General features: G+C 40.1%; 5 protein-coding genes and 1 long non-coding RNA gene across 9 annotated transcripts; 4 read left to right on the forward strand and 2 right to left on the reverse strand.

Annotated features, from left to right (window-relative positions):
- The first annotated feature begins 7546 nt into the window (after window positions 1-7546).
- On the forward strand, window positions 7547-13588 carry LOC124202837 (phosphoinositide 3-kinase regulatory subunit 4-like). Its single transcript, XM_046599304.1, has 22 exons — window positions 7547-7817; window positions 7976-8156; window positions 8223-8372; window positions 8458-8630; window positions 8704-8823; window positions 8911-9037; window positions 9116-9288; window positions 9354-9446; window positions 9517-9622; window positions 9698-9838; window positions 9898-10098; window positions 10180-10294; window positions 10376-10677; window positions 10741-11034; window positions 11101-11415; window positions 11490-11929; window positions 11993-12082; window positions 12148-12251; window positions 12322-12426; window positions 12501-12784; window positions 12850-13034; window positions 13103-13588. Exons 1-22 carry the CDS (start codon window positions 7726-7728, stop codon window positions 13389-13391), a joined length of 4080 nt encoding a protein of 1359 aa, XP_046455260.1. The 5' UTR covers window positions 7547-7725; the 3' UTR covers window positions 13392-13588.
- LOC124202839 lies at window positions 13509-16044 on the reverse strand. Its single transcript, XM_046599309.1, has 5 exons — window positions 15739-16044; window positions 15502-15669; window positions 14255-14816; window positions 13988-14182; window positions 13509-13923 (listed from the first exon to the last, which is right to left on the reverse strand). The coding sequence occupies exons 2-5, from the start codon at window positions 15523-15525 to the stop codon at window positions 13637-13639; spliced, it is 1068 nt and encodes a 355-aa protein (XP_046455265.1). The 5' UTR covers window positions 15526-15669; window positions 15739-16044; the 3' UTR covers window positions 13509-13636.
- A 5-nt stretch (window positions 16045-16049) lies between these two features.
- LOC124202842 lies at window positions 16050-17892 on the forward strand. The gene is made up of 2 exons (XR_006878355.1): window positions 16050-16478; window positions 16599-17892. It is a non-coding gene; the product is annotated as an uncharacterized LOC124202842 (long non-coding RNA).
- LOC124202840 lies at window positions 16325-18276 on the reverse strand. The gene is made up of 2 exons (XM_046599310.1): window positions 17907-18276; window positions 16325-17809 (listed from the first exon to the last, which is right to left on the reverse strand). Exons 1-2 carry the CDS (start codon window positions 17975-17977, stop codon window positions 16894-16896), a joined length of 987 nt encoding a protein of 328 aa, XP_046455266.1. The 5' UTR covers window positions 17978-18276; the 3' UTR covers window positions 16325-16893.
- LOC124202838 (anoctamin-1-like) lies at window positions 18184-22875 on the forward strand. Of its 3 annotated transcripts, none has more exons than XM_046599306.1 (15): window positions 18184-18321; window positions 18715-18963; window positions 19028-19285; window positions 19342-19398; window positions 19471-19631; window positions 19698-19866; window positions 19931-20550; window positions 20621-20814; window positions 20877-21070; window positions 21144-21241; window positions 21300-21451; window positions 21518-21723; window positions 21788-21963; window positions 22038-22326; window positions 22398-22875. In XM_046599306.1, the coding sequence occupies exons 1-15, from the start codon at window positions 18301-18303 to the stop codon at window positions 22539-22541; spliced, it is 2988 nt and encodes a 995-aa protein (XP_046455262.1). In that variant the 5' UTR covers window positions 18184-18300; the 3' UTR covers window positions 22542-22875. The 3 variants fall into 3 exon arrangements, with proteins under 3 accessions (XP_046455262.1, XP_046455263.1, XP_046455264.1); XM_046599307.1 differs by lacking the exon at window positions 18184-18321 and adding an exon at window positions 18391-18639; XM_046599308.1 differs by lacking the exon at window positions 18184-18321 and adding an exon at window positions 18391-18585.
- A 70-nt stretch (window positions 22876-22945) lies between these two features.
- On the forward strand, window positions 22946-25716 carry LOC124202841 (26S proteasome non-ATPase regulatory subunit 9-like). 2 transcript variants are annotated; one of them, XM_046599311.1, is made up of 5 exons: window positions 22946-23060; window positions 24813-24930; window positions 24991-25090; window positions 25148-25338; window positions 25414-25716. In XM_046599311.1, the coding sequence occupies exons 2-5, from the start codon at window positions 24835-24837 to the stop codon at window positions 25639-25641; spliced, it is 615 nt and encodes a 204-aa protein (XP_046455267.1). In that variant the 5' UTR covers window positions 22946-23060; window positions 24813-24834; the 3' UTR covers window positions 25642-25716. The 2 variants fall into 2 exon arrangements, with proteins under 2 accessions (XP_046455267.1, XP_046455268.1); XM_046599312.1 differs by having other exon boundaries at window positions 22989-23007.
- Window positions 25717-26208: the final 492 nt, after the last annotated feature.

Here is a 26208-nt window from a genome sequence, read left to right on the forward strand (position 1 = left end):
CCCACGTCGGCATTAAATCCCTAGTGGCCTACATAAACCTGAAAGAATCACGCAACCGATTCCTAGTAGCTATAGAATAGACCAATGGGTTGATTCATTGAAGATTGGAACTTCTTTTGTTGTTGCTGCTGGGCTAAACAATAAATATATTTGCTGCCGAAAGCTGGCTGTGCGTATATAGAAATAAAGGATATATATATGTTGGCGACACACTTTGGCTAATTGTTGCGGATCGTGCTGCGAAGCTTGATGACTTTTGTTGGCAACTTTATTATTGTGTTTTCCTTTTGCTGCTGCTGCTGGGTCGGCTGGGTCTTGTATAGCCCAACACGCAAGCGACTGCCATCATTCATTAATTGAAAATCTGGTGTCGACGTCAAAGTTTTATATAAACAGCGTCTTTCAAAGGATATTATTATGTGTCTAAACTTCAATAGTTTATAGTTGAGTCTGCTCGAGTCTGGTGTGTGATATATGTAAATTGAAAATTCGCCTCGTGCCTTGGCCTAATTTTATCCACTCACCGAAATTGATACCTTACAAAACTTACAAGGAAAGAGGACGCCAGGTCACTGGGTTCGTCATTTATTTCATAGAAAAATTACAAAAAAGAAATGTGAAATACTTTTTTTAAATCTTAGGAGGTCGATTTTTCATTTTCTATCGATATCTTAATTATCCATGAATAATCTGAATATTTTTGTCGTCTGCAAGTTTCAATATTTGTTTGCAAGTTTCAAAAAAAGAGACGAAGTTTGAGATTACAAAGAAAAGTGAACGATTACTTTGGAAACGTACCTGGCCTGATGGCTGCACGAGAAATAGTCTAACAATTACAATCATAAAAATGTTGTCGTCGTGTCAACTCTGGCATGAAGTAGGCTGCAGAGTTAAGTCTGTCGTGATTCTCCCAAGTCTCCAATTGCTCTCCACTCTACGCTGTTTGGCAGGTAAATAAAAATAAGAATACAAATACGATTGTATGGGAGCTTAAATAGAAAGAGCATATATGGAGAGTAGATTAAACTTGTTTGAATTTGTGAAATGTTAGTGCCTGACTAGCATTTATCAGGTAAGCCCCTTGTCGATGCATGACAATTTGTTTTCACTATGTAACCTTTTCCTTTTTTGCAGATTTGAGGCCTGAGCCAGCCAGCTGGTGTTCTCCTGTCATCACCAACAATCTCAACATCATCTCTTGGGTGATGATTTTTCGTTACTTTTATTCCTGCGGCCTGCTAGATATTTTGTAATGCATGACTTGTACAAAGGCAGTCAAGGCATGCAACATGGAATCCTTAAATTCTCCTTTTTATTAAAAATGGAGGTTTACCCAAGGTGTTCAATTTTCAAATTTCCCTACTTGCTGTTTCTGTCAATATTTTTTCGTAACTCATTTTTCAATTTTTCATTAAGATAGGCTACACAGCATCCTCTGGATTGGAGAAACTACCGGCCGAGTTAAATCTTCCCCCTCTGTCCTCGTGTACGCCCATGTGAGTGTGGGTGTATTCACGAGTCTGAGGCTCTTTTTCCTATATTCCACCTTCTGGATTCAACTTTTCACCGGATGGATGGATCACTTGCGGATGCCTGGCCGTATTTCCCAGGCTTAAAGGTAGGACAAATCTTTATTTTTCCTTATTGATTATTTGGTGTCGTTGGTCATAAATTGGTTACGGAGTACGATTATTCCTAAGCTAGGCGGTTAACTGGAACTGTTTTCTCTTGCCATTTTTTGTTGACTCAGTCAGGGTTCATTATAGATAACTCATTTGTAGAACGACTGCAGATCAGGCTTGTTTTGAACTACCTCACCACTTGTGACTGTGGATAAACAATCAAATTCGAAAATAGTTGAATTTTAAACACTCCAAGCAAAGTGCAAAGTGATCTGCCGCCACACTGGCAGCCCCTCCTCGTTCTATATAAATGATTACAGCAGCTGCCTAAGCCTATAACTCTATAACAAGATCAATAAAATGTTGGCTTAAAACGAGCCATCTGTCTTTTTCCAAGTTAAAGTTGGCACCCCCCGTAAAAATGTGTATAGGCTTAAGCAGCTATTAAATCGTGCGTGGGAGGGAATAACCAGATAGTACGCGGAGAAGAGGCGAGCAAATATATATAACTATAACAAGAAAAATAACAAAGATGTAGTCGATGTGTTTCCTTCAAGTGCCATGGCGGCACAGCACAAGTTATATCCTCTGCGGGATATACACTAACTATTTGTACAAACTTGGTCCCACATCACCAACGCCGCCCCAAGACAATCAAAATGTTTCCCTTTTTACTTTTGCGTGCTGTGTGAGTGTGTGTGTTTATATATAGGTAGTATATAGGCTGTACCAGTGTACCCCAATAAACTTGATTCCGGTGCGGCTATTTCCATCTGATGTGCGCTGGTCGTCGCTGGCTCGCGTGCCCAGGCTCAATTCGGCTCCTTTTACGTAGGTCCATCACGTCTAACTTTAAATGTGTTGGGACACGTGCTGAACGTGTATACGTAGAGAGATAGGCCATATACACATTACTTTTTCATTGAGAAAAAGAATTCGGTCTGACATTTGGCTGGCGGCCATAAATGGTAGCCAATTTGCAATCCAGGAAAAATAAAAACGAATTTTCAAATTGAAATTGGCAACTATTAGAGTTTCGATGAAACAAATGAACGAGAATTTTATTTTGGTAACTACAAGCCCGAAGGCTTTTGTGCGATTGACATTATGAGTTTATAACAGATTGCCCAGCAGCGATATTATCAGCTGTTATATATACTTTTGTGTTTAATAAGTGCCTCTGTTATTACTGCCAGCACTTGTATCGCTTCCTATATACAGCTGATCGTATTATATACGACCCCGAAATCACAATTTCTTTCTCCAAGTCTGTGTGCTCCAATTTAGGAGCAGGTGGGTCTACATAGGCTAGACCGGGTCGCCCTGTTACGTACGTGCCTTTTATTATCGGTCGTTTATAGTCGGTGTGGGCCTATTACACAGTGCTGGGCACCGGTGGCACACAGCACAGCAGGGTAAAATAAAAAGAGAGAAGCCGTCTATATGTACATTATATAGTCCGCCATGCTGTTTCGTGTACTATAGCCCTAAGATACACAGTGTGTAGATATAGCACTTGCCCTTTTGTCCCAACAGCCTGTATACTCAGACCTTGTGTAGGTCCTTATGGTCGGCCTACTTTCGTTCTCCCCCCTTCGCATTTGATATGTACAGCACCTACGTATTCCATGCACAGCGGCTCCATTCTATTTCAAGCGCGGGCTTTATCGGATTAAAGATGATCCCGAAGATTGTGAATTTGGTTGTATAGTAAAGCCGTTTCACTCTTTGTGAATTGAATTCGATCGTATTTGACTTGCCATCGTCGAAATCTATTTAAGTAATAAATATTCGAGTGTAAAGTTGGAAATAAGTCTTTGGAAAATTCATCACCCCCCCCGTTGTGCGCGTGTTTAATTGATTGGGGCGTTTCATTCCGATTTCCAAGAACTTCCCAACACCAACTGGATTATGTACAATGTATAGGCTATATATTGTGTCTATTATAGACTGATTGAACGCCTTGTCCAGCTATCGTGCTATATCCATAGTGTAGATAGTTCCAAAGAATCAATTGCAGAATCAGTTGGCAATAGTATAGACATGAATAACCGTATCACGCCATATATTGAATTAGAGGTGCGCAATTCTGGTGAAAAACACACAGTCCTTCATCATTCGCCTATATACGTAATAAGGCTAACTTGTTTGTTTGCTACAGAGTGACCTACTTATCAGGAAAATAAAAAGGGAATATTATTTTATAGCCTCCAGAAAATGTTGTTGATGGTCCCTTTAACGTTTCATTCGAATCGTTGTTATTCGTATTATTATGTAGTTGCGCTAGTTGGCTGTTTTGACGAGCCATGGGCCATTAAAGTATATCAAATGCCCCTGTAAAAATGTTTACAGTCCTCGCATGTGTCATTAGACCCGTTATGCGTATATAGTCAATGATTTAACAGCTAAAAAAAAATTAACTTTAATGCCAACTTACTTCAAATTTGTTTGTGATTGCCAAAAGCCCTTTTTCATTGCAACACAATATAGGTTTACTCAGTAGAGGTGAAATGGCAACTTGTACGGTACATGCAATATCAACGTTTAATTCGCAGGACTATTTATAGCACCACTAAGCTTGACTTTATTCTATATGCCATTGAATATAATATAAAAGCAAAAAACCCTACCATTTCAATTTAGAATTACTTGGAATCGTTGATTTTGTAACTATGTGTTTTTCGTCGGCCGCCCCTTTTTTTTAAATAAGTGATATGAATATTGATATTGACACGCCCCTCACATCACAGCAGTAATAAACTGTCGCATTTATTATTATCACCCTGTGGGTTTTATTGCAGATTAATAAATATATAGTCTGTATGTACTACTATTCTCAATAAAAAAAATGATGTTTGTTTTGGGCTAGAACGTAATCATGCTGAATTCATTTATTAATCATTTTTCTACTCAGCACAACACGGACACATTTTGAAAAATTCACACACTACTTATTCATATGTGCCACCCTCTATCAGGAATAAGCGAAATAAGACTAGGCAGTATATAGCACATTATTATAGCATAGCCTACACAATACTGTATATCCTCGCTTCTATCTGTATGTGGGTATGAACGTCTACAACTTGAACTTGTCAAGAATGTGTAATTGTCTTGAAATATTTGAATTGCCCGCGTTACATGCTGTTGGCATTTCTGTCATCTCTCTCTGACCAAGTCTCTGACTGATGACCTTTCGACAACTCTTGCTGGGCTACAAATTAAATTTGTTTGATTCTAGCCTATAGCTATATGCAGAGAGCCTTTCCAAACAATCAAGATTCCAACAATGTAAAGTGCATTGCCAGCTCATTTGAATTGATGTGCTTGAATTGCGTCTTTGGAAAAGCACCCAAACAATAATATAGCCTCCATCCATCCATCCATCCGAGAAACGAACTGCGTCGTAACTCTTTTGATTTGATCCCACACGTGGGCATATATAAACAGCGCAGCACAAAACCAGCTTATAATATAAGTTGGAAAAAACAAGAAAATGTGGATGCGCTCACGTTGCGTCTGTTGCATTTGAGGACGCCAGGACTTGATTGTATACGAGCAGAGCGAATTGAATACATCTATAGAGGCCAGTGAACTATACATCAATAAGAATAGGGAAGAAATAAGGAATAGAGAATAGAATTGAATAGAGGAGACACGCCGGAAATGCTGCTGCGCAGTTGGCTATACAACAATCATATAATAATAAATACCCGCATGTTTTTATTTGCAAATGGCAGGGAGTGGTGAATCTACAAAACCGGATGACACGAGCCGCCCTGATATAATATAATAAGGTTATTGAGCTGTTGTATAGACCGGCCGTAATATTATATCTATACAGATCCACAGTTGTTCCTTTCTTTTTTGGCGGGGGGCGACGCACATCACAACGCAATATGCGCCGACAAAAATAATAATAGCCACGCGTGCATAGTATAGAAAAATAATCACATTTTGCTTCTAATATAAAATGTACTAATCAAACTTTGGCCATAGGGGCCCCTATGTATATTATTAACCGCTCACCAGCAGAGTAAAATGTACGCATATATGTATTTTATCTTGATTCTTTTTGAACATGTTTATAGCTGCTCTCAGTCTGAAACAAGCGACGATATCATTGTGTATTAAAGATCAAAACGTTTAGAATGTTCTCCCGATTTCCTTTTAACCTCGGCCCTGTATAACGTATACAACAGGGGAGATCGGATTGCGCACAGTTCTACTTTGCGAGATCGAAATAAACAGGGACACTGTTAGGCTCCTATATCATTGTCGCCGTTACGTGAGGATGAATATCGAATTTCTTATTGCCTCTTCTATGTTATACCGGATGTATAAGAAGGAAAGTGCATTCCACGCCGTCTGAGCGAAAGTTTAAGTCTAATCGAATCTATAAAATTCAAGTGTAAAGCATTACCGATGCACGTATGTAGTATTCAATAGGTATTACGTGGAAGGACATTTTCCTATGGGTCGTGCCAGTCAGGGAAAATGCAGAACTACATCGACATTTTTACGTAACAGAATCCAATTTTGATAGGCTTCTATTGCGACCTAAATATCGACTGAAATTGACTTTATCTAACAATTACGAGCGTGCAAACGACACGAGAAAAAAAAGGCCTAAAACCAGCATCTCAAATGTGTACAGGCCTACACTTATGTTGGTATCGACCAAATAATGAAGCCGGATTTTTATTTTCATTCTGAGCTGCGGCTTGGATAGAAACAATCGATCGAATTGCATTAGCGACCGGGCTGACGAAAGTGCTGGGAATCTCAGTTCACGCTTCACTATATAACGGCCCGTGCACCTCATGTGGCCGTTACGGCACTTTTGCCCGCGATATACCACCAGAGTGTCGAGCTGTGGGAGCAAAGCGTGTGTGCGTGGGCGGCGGCGGCTGTGCGTGAGTATGTCCAACTAATAATAAATACATAGCCGAGCACGCCTCAAATTCAATCTATTCGTTTCTTGTGAACGGGAGTAAAAGGTAAACGAAGTAGCTATAGTGCCCCCAAAAAACATTGCGTATTTTTATATATACCAGCGACCCTGATTTATTATAGTCACGCGGGATTAGAACAGCAAAAAAAGAGCTATAGTTATACCTTAATATTGTTCAGGCGACACAGCGGTATTATATATCCGCCTTGGAAATCCCATGATGGACACTTTTGATCATATCGATTCGATCGAGTCCATTGAGAATTTTTATTCGCTTTGCGGGGGAAGCGCCAAATGGGAAATTACCGTTTCGCCAGCAACAGCATATACGGCGTTTACGTCATTGCCAGCTTCATTTTTCCTTCACGGGTGCTGCTGGCTACTAGGCAACGACATGAAAGTTTGTTGAGTCTTTTTTTTGATAATATCAACATTTTTCAAAATCAACCGCTGACGGTATATGAAAGCCACGGGGAAAATAGAAAGATCAAGGTCGATATTATTGTGTGTTATAGGCCCAGCCGAGTTACAAACAGGAGTCGAGTCACGAAGGCGACGGCAATTGGATAAGATGACGACAGCAGCCAGCCAGGAGTTGACATCGTGACTCGACAATATTTAGTCAATTTAAAAAGAAAGCTACATACAACTACTGCAATGCGCAGCAACTCATCCCCATCTTCGAAATCGCTTGAATAAAACAAGAATCGATCGGGGGATTTTAAGTACCCTCCTGGATTTGTCTGTTTAAACGATTAATTTCGATCGAGATGAGAAAAACAGCATCAGAAATAGAATTACAATGAGCTCGGCCACTACTTAATTCATCGACGATTCAAAATAGCATCTAAACATTGCTGTAAACGTTATCTCTGTAAGAAATGACGTCGTTTTTTACATCTTTTGAAAATCGAATGAATTTGAAATCGGTTGTGAGAAGAGGCTTCACTGCGAAATGATAAGTTAACTGTTTAGTGTTTACCGCAAGGTTGTGGGAGTGGGTCACTCAGCTGTTTGTCAATCAAAACATGGGGAATCTATGATTCTTGGAGGAAAATGATTTCGGCTGATTTCTACTCAGTGATATAAATTTTGTGTAACTAATTAATATAGGTTAGTTAAACGTGAATCTAAAAAAAGAAAGATTTGATGGGGAACCAACTAGCAGGGACTGTTCCTACACAGATCCTACCTGTGGAACACTATCTTCAAGACTTATCAGATTTAGAATATGATTCCAGGTAAAGGAAATTTGTCTCTGAATTTTAATTTTAATGTCTGTCAATGTTAAATAAGATTTATTTTGGAATGTCAATGACAACAACACAAGTCAAACTCAAGTTTATTCGAATTTTTTATTCAACAAGAAGCATTTTAATCCCTTTTATTTTCGTTTCAGTTTGGGAAGCACTAGATTTTTTAAAGTTGCTCGGGCAAGACATAAAGGAGCTCTCGTTGTAGTCAAGGTGTTTGTCCTCCATGATCCAACGCTACCACTAGTGGAACACAAGGAGAAACTGGAATATCTTAACCGAGAACTATCACCAAAGTACAACTGCTTACCATTTGCAAAACCAGTGGTAACAAAATTTTTCACAACAAAAATACTGAGAAATTCATGACTTTAATTACACATTGTACATTAGTTAACAGATAAAGCTGTTTTTTTAATTCGGCAATATGTGAAAGCAAATAGCTATGATCGCCTGAGTACAAGACCTTTTCTGACATTGTTAGAAAAGAAATGGATAGCATATCAGTTGCTAAAAGCTCTTAGCTATTGCCATTCCAAAGGGGTATGTCGAAATTCTTTCTGAGCAGTGCATCTGTTTTAATCTTTTCATTGATTTTGAAATATTCAACAACTTTCTGCCTTTGCAGATCTGTCATGGAGATATTAAATTAGAAAACATGTTGGTAACCAGTTGGGTTTGGTTACTGTTGACAGACTTTGCTTCCTACAAGCCTGCTCTTTTGCCAGAAGACAACCCTGCTGACTTTTCATATTTTTTTGATACTTCGAGAAGAAGGACTTGTTATGTTGCCCCGGAGCGGTAATATTATTCATATCGTCTTCATTTTTCTGTTTAGAAATTGAAAATGGTTTTACGTTCGTCATCTGCGTAGATTTCAAATGACTTCAGCTGCCCCGGATGGTTCTACGGTTCCTATGAGCCAGTCAATGATGGTCGACACATTCATTCCTCCTTACCAGTTAACCCCAACGATGGATATTTTTGCTGCTGGGTATGTGGTTTCTTTCATTGTACCACTCTTACCATTGCACCGCAGATTCTGCTTTACATTTATTAAATATCTTCGTTTCTTTAACAGATGTTCGCTGATTGAGTTATTTACGGAAGGACAAGCTCCATTCGACTTTGCCCAGTTACTGGCATACAGATCTCAGGAGATGTCCACGTCTCCAGTCTTGCAAAAAATGGAGGATTCTGCAGTTAGAGTAAGATTGCAAAATTATCATCGTACTTCTTAAAACGACAGAATCATTTCTAAATTGTTTATCCCTGTTACTGGGTAGGATTTATTGTTGAATATGATCCAACTCGTACCAGAAAAACGTCTTTCAGCCGATGAGTATCTACAGTGGCAGAGGGGAAACGTATTCCCCGAATGCTTTTATGGATCTATTTACGAATACATGCAAACTTTGACTCAACCACAATGGGGACCGGCTGATACGAAAATTGACAAGTACACACATTTTCATAATTTTCTCTGAATGACTACATTATTACATAATATATTTATCATGTCAGGATACATCGTGATTTACCAGATCTGGTCCGTGATTTGTCACCAACAGAAAGTGGCTTACTGATTATAGCAAATGTCGTATTATCTAGTTTGAGGTAATATTTATTTACTTTTTCTATTGTTGGTACAATTTTCGTCAATTAAATTTTCCTTTTAATGATGCAGGTCTCTCCAGTATTCTTCTTCCAAATTGAAAGCGCTGGTGATTTTGCAACAGTTATGTCCGCACCTAACGGACGAAATAATCTTAGACAGAATTTTGCCTTACATAGTAATTTGACTTTAATTGAACAAAAAAGAAAAATTAATCCGACTGATGAATTAATTGCTTTGACGAATTTAATAGATGCACATGTTGTCGGATGGAAATAGTCGTGTCCGCAGCAGTGCTTTGAAATTACTGGCGGCCAGTCTGTTCCCGGTGCGACGACTTCCTCGGAGTGATGCCAACGTCTTCAGCGAATACATCCTCCCAGTTATCAACAGTGTAAGCCACTTTAACCTCATTTCACTTCCAATTCTATGGCCGTCAAACTTTCACTTTAGTTAGCGCAGGACACCAGCGGGCTCGTTCGTTGCACTTTGGCCCAGCATGTAGCTGACTTGGCCGAAATTGCGCTCAAGTTCCTCGAACTATCGCATTGGCGAGTCGAAGCGAACGTCACAACTCCTACCAGTGAGATACCCGGTGGTGCTTTGAACTGGTGTAACACCAACGGGTTCGAAAGTGAACTTCAAGCCTTGCAGGTAATTTATCTTCGTTCCAGTATTGCACAGCTTTCAGCTCAACGAGCTGAACTAATCTATCGCTCTTCTTTACACACGCAGGAATCATTTCAGACCTTAGTTTCATCGTTGCTGACCGACTCGAACTCTCAGGTTAGGCGAACTCTGCTAGAATATAGTGTGGCCAAACTTTGCGTCTTTTTCGGACGCCAAAGAGGTAAAGATCAATTCAAATCAAATCAATCCCTGGTTTTATTGAATCGCCAATTAATTATTTCTCTATTGTCGATTTTTAAAGCCAGTGACGTGATCTTCAGTCATGTCATCACGTTTTTGAATGACAAAAATGATCGTCACCTTCGAGGGTCATTCTTCGACTGTTTGGCTGGTGTAGCCTCCTACATTGGTTGGTGCTCTGCTCCAATTTGCCAGCCTCTTTTACAGCAAGGTCTAAGTGACGCTGAAGAATTCGTAGCCGTCAAAGCTGTGGAATCTATGATTGGACTGACACAGTTGGGGCTCTTGCCCAAGGCCACCTTGCTGGGCTTGCTTCATGACACAGCCTCCTTCCTCATTCACCCAAATAGATGGATTCGATATGTAAGTATAACACATTTGTTCCAGATAAATCAAGAATAGCTTTAAAATTGAATGTTTGTCTAGGCTGTCGTGGGATTCATTTGTTGTGCTGCACGTAATTTAAACGTGGTAGATGTCCAGTGTCGCCTGGCGGCCATTCTCGATCCTTACTTGCGCTACCACGTCGTCCAGATGGATCAAGAATCTTTGCTTTTGGAAGCGCTGCAACCGCCAATCTCGCGTGGGATTTGGGACAATGTGATCAAATGCCACGACATCCAGTTACTCTTGTCTACTTTGGCCGAACGAATCGAATCGCGAAAAACAGGCAAAGATTGGATCCCCCATCCAGCCGAAATTAACGGTCCGATCAAAACGGTAAGACAAATCCTAATTTTACTTCATTTCTTTTTATTCAACTATATTTGTGCCTGTTCATTTTAGTTGTTGCGTCGCCTCGGGTCGGAAGGCTTGAATCCCACCACGGAGGAGCAACTCCTGCGAATGAAGGAGATTGTGTTGAAATTGCAGCGACATAAATCAGTCGTTGAGCAGAGCAAGCAAACGTGGAACGAGCAGGCGGTCATTCATCTCAGCACTGTGAAAAGCCGTTCGGTCGATTTGCACAGCACGGAAATGCTTATGAAGGCCATGGTTTACTACGCCCAGTTGCAGTGCCAACAGCCAGACCGAACCCTGTCGTTTGATCACCGAACATTAAGCGATCATTCACCCGCCACATTTGTTCAAATGAATCCGGTAGTATTTTTAAACAAAAAAATCCGAGTCGTTGAATCGTGACATTGGTTTGAAAAATTCCCGTTACGTGTTAGGAATGGCTGCACATGTTCGGGCCGCCACCGACCGTTTTGCCCGATCAGCAGAGGAAGGAATTTGAATCCGCTGAAATTTTGCAGCCGGAAGCGGAATACCGGCCACAGCGCGTCAATAGTAGCGTATTACCTTGCAATGCCGAGTTGCAGCGTTTGCTCAGTCGTAGGACGGCCCAGGAGCATGTCAGCGCCTTGGCTCGCCGCATGGTGGCATCCGGCGTGGAAGCTCGAGCCTTTTGTGTCAGGGCCCCCAATTGGATCCCGAAATGCGTTCTGATTGCCCATCTTCACGAACACAAAGCCGCCGTTACCAGGCTAGCGGCTATTCGGAACACGTCCTACTTTGCTAGCGGCTCAATGGATGGCTCCGTCAAAATTTGGGATTGCATCAAGTTCGAAGGCAGAAATGTAGCCAATCGTTCCAGGCAAACGTGCACTAGGTTGGAGATAATTGTTTTAATGATTTTGTTTGCATTCTGTTAATGCCTAATCAATTTATTTAGAATGGGAAGCGGAATCACTTCGTTGACAACGATCCAATCGGGCGCTTCTTTAGCAAGTGCCTCGAGCAACGGAATGATCCACGTTATGCGGTATTCAATCATATACTGTAGGATGCGATTAATGTTTGAATTCTAACGTTTTTGATCTATTTCAGAATCGAAACTGGCTCGTGTAGTACTCGAAGTACTTTGACTCATCACAAACAATTGGATCTTAATCAGGAAGGATCTGTTGTCGATCTTCAATCCCTGGATTATGGTACATTTTAAATCTGTCGATGGATGAGTTTTTACATTTTATTTAAAATTCTCTTCTATTTTTTTTAAAGGCAATCAGTCAGTTTTAGTTTATGCTACTCTTATGGGTTCAATTGTCGGCTGGGATTTACGAAGTCCTGGTGTAGCTTGGAAACTGGAACACAATTTAAGACACGGTAAAGACAAACAACCAAGTAACAATTTTAAACGAATATTAATAATGGACTATTCATTTTTCCATAAAACGTAGGAGTCATAACATCGATGTGCATCGATCCTAGTCAGAGCTGGCTAGCAATTGGGACCGACAATGGTGTTCACATATGCTGGGATTTGCGATTCCGGCTCCCAGTTGCTTCGGTGAATCACCCTGGAGGCGCTCGAGTATTACGCCTCTTGTGTCACCCAACGCAGCCCTCGTGTCTAATTTCAGCGGTTAATCACAACAACGAAATATCGATTTGGGACTGGGAAAACCAAAGTCGAACATTGGCCTTATGGGCCAGTCCTACTCCGCCACTTTCTTCCTATCAGGTTTGATTTACTGTTATTGTCAGTTTGCGGTGTCGACTTGTTGTAAACATTCATTTCTACCACAGGGGTCGTGCCATAATTCCTACGGGGCTTTCATCGGTTGTCGGATTGGTGGCCACAACAAGCCATTTATTCTGTCAGGTGGATCTGATTTGAGGTTGCGCTACTGGGATCTCTTTAATCCTGAGCAGTCAGCGCTCATAAGCGGAGGTGCATACGACACGATTAGAAATCAGGACGTCTCTTACGAGTAAGTGGATTTTTTAATTGCACTTCACGTATTTCGATTCATCATTTGCACGTTTGTTATCAATTAAGTTTGCGACTTGTGGATGGCGTAGAAGTGATCCAGGAAACTCAGAAGCCCACTTCTTCTCCGATGGCGTCCCACGGGGTTTATTGTGACGGTTTGGGTTCCAGTCCTGGTTTGGCAGGCATTCACAACCTCACAAATTTGAAAGCTTCGCCCCCGTTGGGTATCACCATGACAGATTACAACCCTCCGTCTGGCCACGCGGATGTCATCAGTGACATAACGATGGTACAAGGCTCTCAGTCGTATATCATTTCGGCTTCCAAAGACGGAGTGGTCAAGGTTTGGAAGTGAAGGGCATATTATTACTTTGGGTTGGCAATTTAGAAGGTTTTGTCTTGTCGAAAATAATGTAATCGATTTACGGTTGTTGTAACGTCGTTTCTAGTTAAAAAAAAAGAAAGCCTCTTGTTTCGTGTTGACGTATAAATGTAATCATTCCATCTAGGCATGAAAAAATAGTATCAATAAAGAAAAAAGCCCATCATGTACACGTTCGTTCCATAGGTTTTAACTGTTTTTGATATCCGCCGGCTTGACTACGTCGATCCCGCTTTGTCGTGGGAGAATTCATTGCTCGTCAGACTATTGGCAGTTAACGGTTCGATGCGAAAAACTTTGACATGGCGTTTTGATTTCGTCTGCGGAAGAATAGGTGTGAAAACGGCCGTTATGCTCAGCAGGATGTGCGAGCCCAAATCGAAAAGGTGTTCAGGAGACCAGACGAACACAATCATGGGTCTAATCAGCAAAAGCCACACGACAATTCCGATTAGAATCATCTCCAGGGCACTCACTCCTCGACCGCAATTGCAATTTGCACAATCTGTCATTAAGAAAATCATTAGAAATTTGAGCGAAAGCCGAATTGATAATTAACCAAAATTCACCAGTAGTTGCAATCTCTCTGTCTTGCGTCAGTGGTTCGGAATAGCGGTAGTTTGGCTGAGTCGGATGCGAACGACGTTTGTTGCGGGCGTAAATAATTCCGCAAATGAGGCAAGTTGGCAAGATGATTATCATGTATTGTAAAGTGTACTGCGTCAGCGCCATTCGACACAGGCTATGACCGCAAATCGTAAAGCCTAAAATTACATAATTTGATTTTTTATTAGCGCTTTAAAAAAAAAGGAAAGTCTAATTTGAGTTCTACTCACCAACTGTATATCTTATGCCGGTCGTCAGCGTGGATTTTTCAGTCGTTCCTAGAAGGTCGTCGAGCAGATAAAAATCCTGATTGTCGTGGACGGCAGCATTGTCCAGGGTAGTGAGTATGACGAAATAAGCAAACTGGGGTAAAATCCAGGCAGCCAGCGTGAGTCCCGCAGCTGATTTCGGACTCATTTTTCTACCTCCTTGCGTTTTACTGAGAGTTACCAACGCTGCCATGGCCAATAGAACCAAAAGGACAGCATTGGTCATGTAGTTTTGGATCAGGCAGAAGATTTGCTTGTCGATCAGCAACCAGCGGCCATTTAGCATCGAGTAGAGAAGAAAAGGAATCCAACTGGTGATGTAGACCACGGAACATATTTTCACTGAATCCGAAACGTAAAGGTAGAGGCAGTGGCATTTCGAAGCTCTGGAAGAACACCGACGCAGGGCAATGATGTTGACCGCTAACACAAGAGACACAACGAAGATGCGCAAAAGACTCAGTAGAAAAACCAAGCCTTCTGCAAGTAGAAGTATGGCTGAACTATCCATTTCCGTTGGAATCTGAATAAGAAAAATTTGGAAACAATTTTAGTGGCGTCAGGTCAAGTTTTTGAAATTATTAAAATAAATTTTATGTTTTATTTTATGTTAGGATAAATTAAGTATCTACAAGAGCATTGATAAAAATTAAAGATAAGGAACCGGGAAAACGGAATGGGTAGTTGCACATGAAATAATATTAACTAACAAAGTCGAATGTTTTTCTCATTTTCCTTGTTGATTTCTTTTGGTTTTCCTTAGTCGCCCCCTAATGAGATGCACAAACTCTCTTCGAGTTATATCTAATTGCATTCGATGTCGTGAAACATTCTCGCACAATAGTCGTTCGTTTATTTTATAATTCAACACGTAGGTTATCATTTGAGAAATGTTGGCACGACCGAACGACCCTTGGATTTATAGGCGTTGCGCATTGCATAATAAATTTGCATAATTGCTAAATTCTTTTCAACATCGAAGAACAAGACTATAAATATAAAGAAACAATTTTTAAAAAACATTTCATGCAAATTGGTGACTGGTTCTTAAAACATCCGGTTTAAATGAGAATGTGATTTTGGGGGCTATTATTTGTAACTGTTAAGTTTGTGTCTTGTTCATACAAATCAAACAGACTTATACAATTTTAAATAAGAAAAAGACCAGAAAAATTAATGGGTAAAAAATATGCATAGATGTAACTCACCTCACTGTCTGACAAAGCTTCCATTTTCAATCTAACGGTATCCAAATATTATGCTGGCTTTTTATAAGAAAAACAACAATCCGATCTTCGTCGAAACTTCAAGGTCAATCAGAGCATCGTATCGTTGCTGAAAACGAGGCGGTTCGAAGGTCTCACATGTACAATAGTCTAGAGAAAAGCAGAAACCTTGAATGAACAATAAATCGAAGTTTGAGAGTTACGCAAACTGCAACTTACCGAAAGATATTTTCTTTGTTCAACTGTCTGGCACCACGGCTATTGGAAATGGAATGTTTTTTTTCAATTTGACATCACCGAAAGAAACAATATTTAGACCAACTGAAATTCTATTTGAATCACTGTGTTTTAAAAGTAGCAAGAAACCGAGTGTTGCCCTCCTAAACTCAAAAAGATGTGGGTGGGTGCAACACTTTGTTTACTGCCGTCTAGCACCTGACGTAGTCGTACCGTGAATGCAACCAAAGTATCAAACAGAACTTGGAAAATGGAGAACAGCAGGCTCTCCGCGCGGCCCTCCAGGTCCCACTGGCTTTTCACCATTGGCTGCTGTCGCCCGGAAGAAAAAAAAAAACTAAAAAAATTGCCTGGGGCTCACTTCAAAAATATACCTGTATCAAACGCTGCAACCTAAAACGGCACAGGTAAAAAAATACCCGTTCTCATTCAAACAAGGGCAGCATATGTCTATATGGATATCAGTGCACCAATAATGCAGGGTATTTTAAGCAATTACTGTAGTTAATTTTTTTTGAACCAGCGCACATTTTTATAAATCAATAAATCAACACAATTTACAGCGAGATGAAATACATACTGTATTTTCGGTTATTGGCATTAGTTTCAAAAGAAACGTGCTGGGCGGAATGGTAGAGGTTAGTAACCCACATGAACGGATACGACATTACTATCAAATACAAGCTGGTCCTATTTGTACCATGACTCACAAACAAAACAAGGTATTTTGACATTTACTGAAAAATTCTTGCGATTTTCAAAATGAAATAAACAAAACAACAAATTTCCCTCTAATCCTCCTCTTCCCTAAAGTTTCGCTATTCATAAATTTGTTCGTTTAGGTCGAATACGTGGAATAAAAAAGAAACAAACATCCCCAAGCGATCAACGATAGTGACGGAACGGAGATTACCACTTTATCCCTGGAGAAATTAAGGATCTACAAACGAAGGTCACAAAACAATAGGATTACATTCAAAGACTAAAGTTTTGGTTATTTACTTTTTACTCTGTCGTGGGATTTGGACCAACTATTTCAAATTTTGAATTATTATTATTATTGAAATGGAAAACCCGAGAAAACCATTTACAACATTGGGCCAAGTTTTTCAAAACTATTTGTAGATTGTAGAAAAACTACACAGGAGAAATGTTGGAATCGGGTAAGAATCGTAAGTTATCATGACTGTTCTTTCGGGCAGTGACGCTGTGATACTTTTGATCCAAAAACTGAAGACGACCATCTAGATGATTGAGGAAACGAAACGCTTCTTGAATTCTTTTCTGGCACACGACTCGGTTGCGCACATTTTGATGTGGAACAGGAGGACCATGTTGCGGCTTTGTCAACGTATTATCTTCTACGATGACGCGATCGTTTTTATGGTTTAGGAGGTAATCGATTTTGTCTTCTGAATCTTGTAACTTTAATTTGCACATCTCAAGAGCAGATTGAGATTTCCCCAATTTGTTTTGGAGTTTGGTTATCTCGTCATTCAAGTCAGTTGACATGCGTTGGAAAGATAGGCAATTCTCATCCGTTTGCGTTTCAGCTAAACTAACAGCTGGAAGAGTTTGGACAAACTGCGTCCTTAAAATCTTCTCATCAATGTCTAGTGTCTGCGATTGCGCGTTCAAGAGCAGTTTTTTAGGAGACTCGTCAGTGCATTGGCAAGATTTGTTTGCAAAGGCCTTGCTGGATATCTTGCCAAAAGCATCCACTACCCAGTTGAGCAAACATGTTTTCCCATCATTACTAGGTACCATGTTATCACTTGTTACACCTAAGGGATTTAAGAGGTCTTTCCACTGACACTTGTCCAGATATTGGGGACTGGACTGTTGGATAGATAAGCACTCACTGGCGAAAACAGATGAAGTGTAGAACATTTTGTGATGCTTGAGGTATTCATAAATCATAACATTAATGGCGTCATCCTTTGGTGAGAATTTCACTTGTTTTGAAGTTGATCCCAGTTCCGTTTTAAGTTTTTCAACCATCCTCATTCGAAGAAATGATTGTAGTTCTCCCATAATTCCTTTTTCCTTTAGCCTGAAAATTTATTCACATTATTAGAAAACTGTAGTCATTGATGTATGCTATCTCTTTAATACAACACTTTTAAACAACAAAAACCATAAGGACTCACCAATCGAATAGAATCAACTTTAATTTGTCTCGATCCATAAATCGATCCCCTTTAAATGACACATCACTCATTTTTCACACAAATTCGTCGATGAAGCTCAAACAGATTGTTATATCTGTTATTTTATACTACTTTGACTTGACGCTCACTTCACAGTTCAAAAATAATGTTTGTTTGTATTCTTACGGTGCCATCTAGCAACAATTTGGTTGCTAACGAACATTCGGGTTTTGACAACCGCGGAAATAAGGTTCGGCAACCGACAATTATTCGTCAGTCGGTCAGTCTTTACTCGTGAATCGTGCTTCGTGAGTCGTGAGTCCAACGAGCTCGGGAGTCGGGATTTTCAGCTTGCAGGAGCAGACGACATTCGGTTGTTAAATGAAAAATAACCATGTCCAATGCCAGACCGCTCGTATTTGTCTACTCATTTTTTATAATTAATTATAACTAATGTTTTGAAAAAGAGTATTTATCACGGGTATATTACATTTTAATCTGCGGTGTATTTCCGTGAATTAAGTAGTAAAAAACCAAATTAAAAAAAGGTTTCTTAATTTTTTGAAGAAGCGTAGGCGGCGTAGTTGTATGCCTATTACCGGGGCCTTCAAAACTATTTTGCCTGTCAATAACAATGTGGTGTATGGGTTGGGTAGATGAGACATACATTGGGTAACAGGTGAAAATGTGGAAAGTCCCTGGATCTGAAACTTTCTATTTTTAGTTGCTTGAGGTTTAACTCTCTCCTTAGCCATTCCAATGTGTTGTTATGTGTTACCCTAACGTGTTTGTTTATTCTGTTTGAAAGGTAATGGATCGTGGCGGTTCACATAAGGGCTATGTACGTACAAAAAATGACAAAACAGGATCTGAAGTTCGGAAAAGATCAATCGAGTTGGAACATGTGACGAATAGAAGAGAGGGGCAGTATAATGCTGCTCTAGATTCTATGGAAGATGGTACAAATGAATCTCTAGTAAGTGGGTGCCAAGAGGAGAAATTTGTTCAAAGCAATAGCACAAAATTAACAGGCGCTAAGAAAGACCTCTACGACCATGTAAATAAGACCTTAGATGTTCCACATTCTTTACATCCTGTGACTAAGTATTGTTTCTTTACAGAACCCAACCTTATTCTTTGATGATGGTGTCCGAAAAATTGATTTTGTACTAGTGTGGGATGAATTAATACCTTCAAATATTTCTGAGCAAGCTGATTTCAAGAGAGATGTTTTTGAGAATAACCTAGAAAAAGAAGGACTTCAAATCGAATATGTGGATACCCCTGGAGTTTCACTGCATTTCATTAAACTGCATGCTCCTGATGAAGTACTCAGACGTTATGCAGAAATCTTGAAACTCAGAATGCCAATGAAAAAGGTGCACAATTTTGATTAAGAAATATCCATACCTATATCATTCCAAGGTATTTTTAGGTGGAACAAGATGTGATCAACTGTGTTGGTTCAACCTCAATGGAATTCTTGTTAAAAGTATAAACTAACAGTCTAACACTAGAAAATTGTGTATTTATTAAATTAACTGACCATGATTTTTATTTAAAGATCCCAGGAATGTTACAATTCCATAATGCAACCAACGAAATCGTGAGTGAAGTGAAATCTGGTTTCGATCGTATACTAGATTACTTTCGGCCAGACCCCCTTTTATTCCCAGTGAAATCACAACGTTTTTCAGCTGTCTACAGTCGGGATAAAGAATATCTGTAACAAAATCCGAAAGTATTTTTAACTGTTTTGCAAATGTAAATTTCTTAACATTTCTTTGATAGGTTTAACGCGGAAGATGAAGATTTTTTTACATCATCCATTCGTTCGCGAATTGTAGACTTCATTCTTAAACGCAAGCGCTTCAAAGAAGAAATTGACGATGAATTTGCTTTTGGTATCGAACGTTTGCTGACTGAAGGAATCTATTCAGCTGCATATCCACTGCATGATGTAATGCCAATTTTTTCGAATTATTTATTCTTTATATATCTAATAAGCGGTTTCTATGTTACAGGGTAGTGATCATGTGGAGGGTAATTTGCGCAGTCTGCTGAGAACCGAGTGGACGGCCTTAAACAAATTACATCGCTATCAGCCATTGGACTATGTTAAGGATTACTTTGGCGTCAAGATTGCATTGTATTTTGCATGGCTTGGTTTCTACACGCACACTCTTCTCTTTGCTTCCGTCGTTGGATTACTTTGCTTCCTATTTAGCTTCCTGTCTTTGCAAAACAACATCCCCAGTAACGAAATTTGCTCGGGGCGATTCAATGTCGTCATGTGCCCCATCTGTGACTATTCGGGCGATAACTCTTGTGATTTTTGGTACCTTTTTGAAACGTGCTTACATTCAAGAGCCGCTTACCTTTTCGACAACGGAACTACAGTCTTTTTCGCCGTCTTCATGTCCTTTTGGGCCGTTTTGTTTCTGGAAATGTGGAAACGTTATTCTGCCGAGATCACTCATCGTTGGGATTTGACCGGTTTTGATCACCAAGAAGAACATCCGCGGCCGCAATATCTTGCACGTTTGGCTCACGTCACAGCCAAAAGAGTGAATGTGGTAACGCAAACACTGGAACCACGAGTACCGTTCTGGCGAATCAAATTTCCAGCCGCGCTCTTGTCCATGTAACAACTAACATTTAATAATTTAGAAACAATTAATTTATGATTTTTTATTTTAATTTGTCGGACCAAGATCTTTGATCCTTCTTCTCGTCTCAATGGCAATGGCAACTGTTATTGGAGTCATTCTCTACCGCATGTCACTGTTGGCGTCGCTTTCTATTCACAACGATCAGAACATTACAGCCAATGCTATGCTGATAACAACTGCCACAGCCGCCTTCATTAATCTTTGTTGCATCCTGCTTTTCAACAGATTCTATGAAAGTACGAAATTTATCACATAAAATCCTTTAGAATTCAAACCGAATTTTTAAATTGTTTTATAGAAATCGCCCTGTGGCTTACGGAACAAGAGCTTCCTAGAACTCAAAGTGAATTTGAAGACAGCCTGACGTTGAAGATGTATCTATTACAGTTTGTTAACCATTACGCTTCTATCTTCTACATCGCCTTTTTCAAAGGCAAATTCATCGGTTATCCGGGAAAGTACAACCGTTTCTTCGGATTTCGTCAAGAGGAGGTTGGTTTCAATTCCTGAGTGGAATTATTAAAATTTGATCGACGATTAAATAAATTCTATCGGTAAAACACAGTGCGGCACTGGCGGCTGTCTTGTGGAATTGTGCATCCAACTTGCCATCATTATGGTTGGAAAACAGGCCATGAACACCTGCATGGAAATGGTTCTACCGTAAGTTTTAAGGCGGTATAATCAGTGAATTCAACTGACGTGAGATAATTTTTTCTAGGATGGTTTTTAAATGGATTAACAAGATACGAGTTCAAACTGGAATGGGCAAACAGCCAAAGGAAAGTCAAGCTTACAGAGCTCAGTGGGCCAAAGATTATCAATTAGTGGCTTGGGGTAGTGAAGCTCTTTTCGCCGAGTATCTTGAAATGGGTAAATAAATGTCTAATTTTAATTCATTAATTTCATTTTTAAATTGACTTAAATTTTTCTCTCTAGTTTTGCAATATGGGTTTGTAACCATCTTTGTGGCTGCTTTCCCTCTTGCGCCGCTCTTCGCGCTACTCAACAACGTACTTGAGATGCGATTGGATGCTCGTAAGATATTGACTTTGCATAGAAGACCAGTGGCTCAACGCGTGAAAGATATTGGGGTCTGGTACACCATTCTCGACTGTCTTGGCAAACTGTCTGTGGCCACAAACGTAAGTTAAATAATTCCTATGCGTAATGTGGTCATAATAGAATGTGGTCGATCTTTTTCTAAAGGGGCTGATCATTGCGTTCACATCCGATTTTATCCCTCGGCTGATTTACACATTGAAATATAGCCCAGATCATTCACTTGAAGGATACGTCAACTACACTTTGTCTTATTTCAAAACTTCCCACTTTAATCATACGCAACAATTATTTAACGGGACTGAGGTTGTGGAGGTTTGCAGGTCTGGTTGATTTTATCATTTTTTCATGACTTAATTTGTTTTATTACTATAATTTTAAATTTTGAATGAATAAGGTACCGTGATTTAAGGGAACCTCCTTGGATCCGAAACAATGAATCTAACCCCAACCAGTATGAGCTGACTGCCGACTTTTGGTACATCCTAGCGGCACGTTTGACTTTCGTCCTAGTCTTCCAGAATGCCGTTGCTCTCGTCACCATGGCTATCCACTGGATTATACCTGATGTACCACGGAAGCTCTCTGAACGCATACGCCAAGAAGCTTACTTTACCAATGAAATTATTATCAAGCAAGAAATGATTCGAGCTCGTGGAACAGTTCGTGGTGCCCAAGCTGCTAGGGTATACAAATCACGCATAGGTTTCGATTCTGTTATTTTTATTAATTTTTATTGCATTTTAACATACATAAGGGCGATTCTACGGCACGGCTTCTTCGTCCGCGTTCTTACGTCGAACCCCAAAACGAACCATCATATGATGATGGAGTATTATTCAAGCGCTCTAAATCTTCATGTCCTCGAATATCATCTAGTAAAAATATTGATGCCGTTTAAACTAAATTTTGGCTAGTCCTTTTACTTCAAAAAAAGCCTTCAATCTTCAATGTTCCTTTTACTATCTTATCGTTCGCCTATTTGTCGAAAGTTGAAATTGTTAAGAGCTTCATTTTAGTATTTTTACTTTTTAAATAATTTTTATGTGTGATAACTTTTCCTTTTACACTTTATTACCTTGTTCCCAAATATGTTAATAACCGGTTGCTTGCTTTATAGATCTAACTATTACGCTTTTGAATCTTCAATTTTGTATCATTGACTGCCTTTGCTCTCTCTAAATGTGATGATTTAAACCCATGTTTTGAGAATTATACTAAGGTATACTATAAAATATTACTAATTTCTTTACTAGTTATATATTTATTAGACTTAGATGTATATTACAATGGAGATAAAGTCATAAACTGAAAAATTCAAATTTGCTTTCCCGGCTTTGCCCTGAAGACGTCTAGCGGATGAAAAGGTAACCTCAAAAATCGTCTGCTTTCTCTATTGACAACTCACGATCGGAAATTTGTATGTTATTGTTTCACAATTGTCAATTCATCATCTGTAAAGCCTCCTATGCCCCCTCTCTCCGTTCCTTGTCATCGTTATTCAAAAGCCTAGTGCGTAGCCGCATTGACTACGGCTTAATTATATACGGCTCAGCCAGCAAGTCCCATCTCAACAAAATCGACGTCGCCGCTAGATCTATTCTCCGCATCATCCTCGGTTCAAAACCCTCTTCTCCTACGGAAGTCATTTACGCCGAATCAAATACTGAGCCCGTCGCCTACAGAAGAGATTGGCTCGCCTCCAAATATGTGATTAACCTCAGCTCAAACCCCAGAAATTTAACGTTCAACTCAATAAAAGCTTTGTTCTCATCCTCCGACCAATGGCCAACGAGATGCTCCCCATGTCTGCTCTCAATCTGCTCCAATCTTAAATTAAAGAATCACAACCTGTTTAGCCTCTCCTCTGACATCACCTACCCGTCTTCCATTCCCCCTCCCCCATGGTCTCCCCCTCTCTTTGAATCTAAATGGTTCCCTCTCAAAAAATCAGCCGCCTCAATTAATCCACAGCTCACCTCTATCATATTCAACTCCCTCGTGGAAAATATACCCCCGCCCGACATCATCATCTTCACCGACGGCTCTGTCAAACCAAGCCCTCCTCGCTCTACATGCGCCATCTTCATTCCCGCTCTTAACTGCTCTAAATCCTGGCTCCTCTCCCAAGGTTCCGGTATATTTACCGCCGAACTCTACGGAATTCTAAAAGCACTCGAATCAATCTACGCTCTAGAACAACTTCCCCCTTGCATCCACATTTTCTCAGATTCCAGCTCCGCCATCAAGGCCCTCTCGGCCCCCATATCCCCAATTCATAGGTGCATCTCGGAGATCAAAAATCTCCTCAATTGTCTCCTCTCTAGTGGCACCAAAACAATTATTTACTGGATTCCCAGTCACTCCGGTATTACCGGTAACGAAATAGCGGATAAACTCGCCTCCGACGACAGCGACCCCTCCTCCAGAAGCCTAATCGAAAATTCCCTATCAACAGGGGAACTCATCTCGTCATTGAAACATTCTTGGGAACAATCGCTTCTAGCTCACCTTCACAAATGCAAAAAGCCCTGCGTTCAAATGAGAACCAAGCCTGGCTTCATCCCATGGCACCACTCCAAAGACAGAGCAACATCAACTTGCCTTCACCGCTTGAGAAACGACCACAACCATCTAAACGCGTTCGCTCACCGCATCGACCAAGATGCTGACCCGAGCTGCCGATTTGGCTGCCCAGCCATCGAATCCACAAAACATGTCTTAATTGATTGTCCTACCCATCACGCTCATCGCCTTAATCTCATCCGTTTCCTCAACTCAAATCGTCTCCCCTTGAACCCTCAAACGCTCCTGGGCCTCGACCCCTCAATCAGCCCAAAAACTCAATTTAAACTCAACAATCTCCTGTCATCATACCTAAGCAAAACGGGCCTCCGACTTATCGCATAATTCTCAAACCTACCTCATCTCCTCCCCCCCCCCTCTTCATCTCCATCAAAAATCAAACCAAAAGCTCCGAAACACAGTATTCATCCTCGCCGGTGCATGAGGGTCCTCCAATAATTTATTCGGAAGACCAGATGTCAGCCTTAAATCTGGCTCCCCTGGATCCTAGATGCCAAGGCAGACGCACCTAAATTCTCACCAACCAACCAACCAACCAACAATTGTCAATTCATTGTTAGATGTTAAATATGTAATAATTTTTTAGTTTCAGCTAAAACAAGAGTAAGATGGATCGGCCTACGAGAGAGTTTGCCTTACAACTAATGGCATCTAAAGAAAAAATGGAATCGGAACTTGTAGAGCTCTTGGATGTTTTGAAGTCGGTATGTTGTTCAAATAAATAGTTCAGCCATATAAAAGTGCTCTGACCATTTATTATTTAGAATAACACAGACATGACTGCTCCTCTTGTGGATAATGAAGGATTTCCACGCTCAGATATTGATGTGTATCAAGTTCGAACTGTGCGTCAAAAAGTGATATGTAAATATCTACATTTTGTAACTTATAGGAATTTTATTCAAACACATTTGTCAACAGGCCTTAGAAATGACTTGAAGAACTTAACCAATCAGATTGAAAGTGTTCTGCATAACCTTCATGCACAGCAGAGAGAAGGTGCTGGAATTGATGAAAACAGCAAGACATCTTTCTTGAATGAATATGATGAGCACACAGTCCCTTTTGCCAAAATAGGAGCAGTAACTGAAGGATCCCCAGCAGAAAAAGCAGTAAAATTAGCCAACACATTCTTGAAATATTTAAATTAAAATATCATATTTAATGGTTTATTATTTTACGTAAAGGGGCTTAAAGCCGACGATCTCATCCTTGGATTCGGATCATTACGAGCCAGTAACTTTAGCAGTTTGAAAGATGTGGCACAAATTGTTCAGCACAGACTGGAATGTGAAATCCCTCTTTGCATTCGGCGAATGGAGGTACTCATGCAAATCACCCTTATTCCTAAACCTTGGAACGGTAAAGGTTTTCTTGGATGCGTGGTATTGCCTTTTGATACCGTAGACCGTTAAAACAATAATTTGTAATTACAAACAATACATTTTTCACCGTTAACTGTTTCTCATAATTAAAGAGGTTAGGCTGGACCGCTGGTTTACCAAAGCTCATTGTTCGCAGGGTTATACAGATTCAACATACTTTATTTTGCCAAAAGGATGTTTTCTGAAAACTGGATATACTAAAGACAATATTTCTAATATTAAATAAGACACTTCAACTATAAAATTAGTTAGGCGCCACTACGTAAAACGTGTCATGCAGTGGTGTAGAGGTTGGGTGAGAACGACACATGTTGCTTCATTATCGAGCAGGTACAATAGCCGCAAGGCTCAGCCATTTGGTATTTATTTTGATATTTGTTTTTGTAGACCCATCCCCAGCAACGTCTACCTGCAGAAGGAAAGGTTAGTTTGCATTTCCTTTAATCGAAGGTCATGGAGATCATTACGAAAAACGTGTCATGCAGTGGTGTAGAGGCTGGGTGAGAACGGGACGTTTTGTATCATTATCAAGAAGGTAGAATAGCCGCAAGGCTTGAGAGGTGAGGGTGAGAAAAAGTCGTATAAAAGGCGAGAGAA

The sequence above is a fragment of the Daphnia pulex genome, chromosome 9 (assembly GCF_021134715.1).
Source record: "Daphnia pulex isolate KAP4 chromosome 9, ASM2113471v1".
NCBI lineage: Eukaryota > Metazoa > Arthropoda > Branchiopoda > Diplostraca > Daphniidae > Daphnia > Daphnia pulex.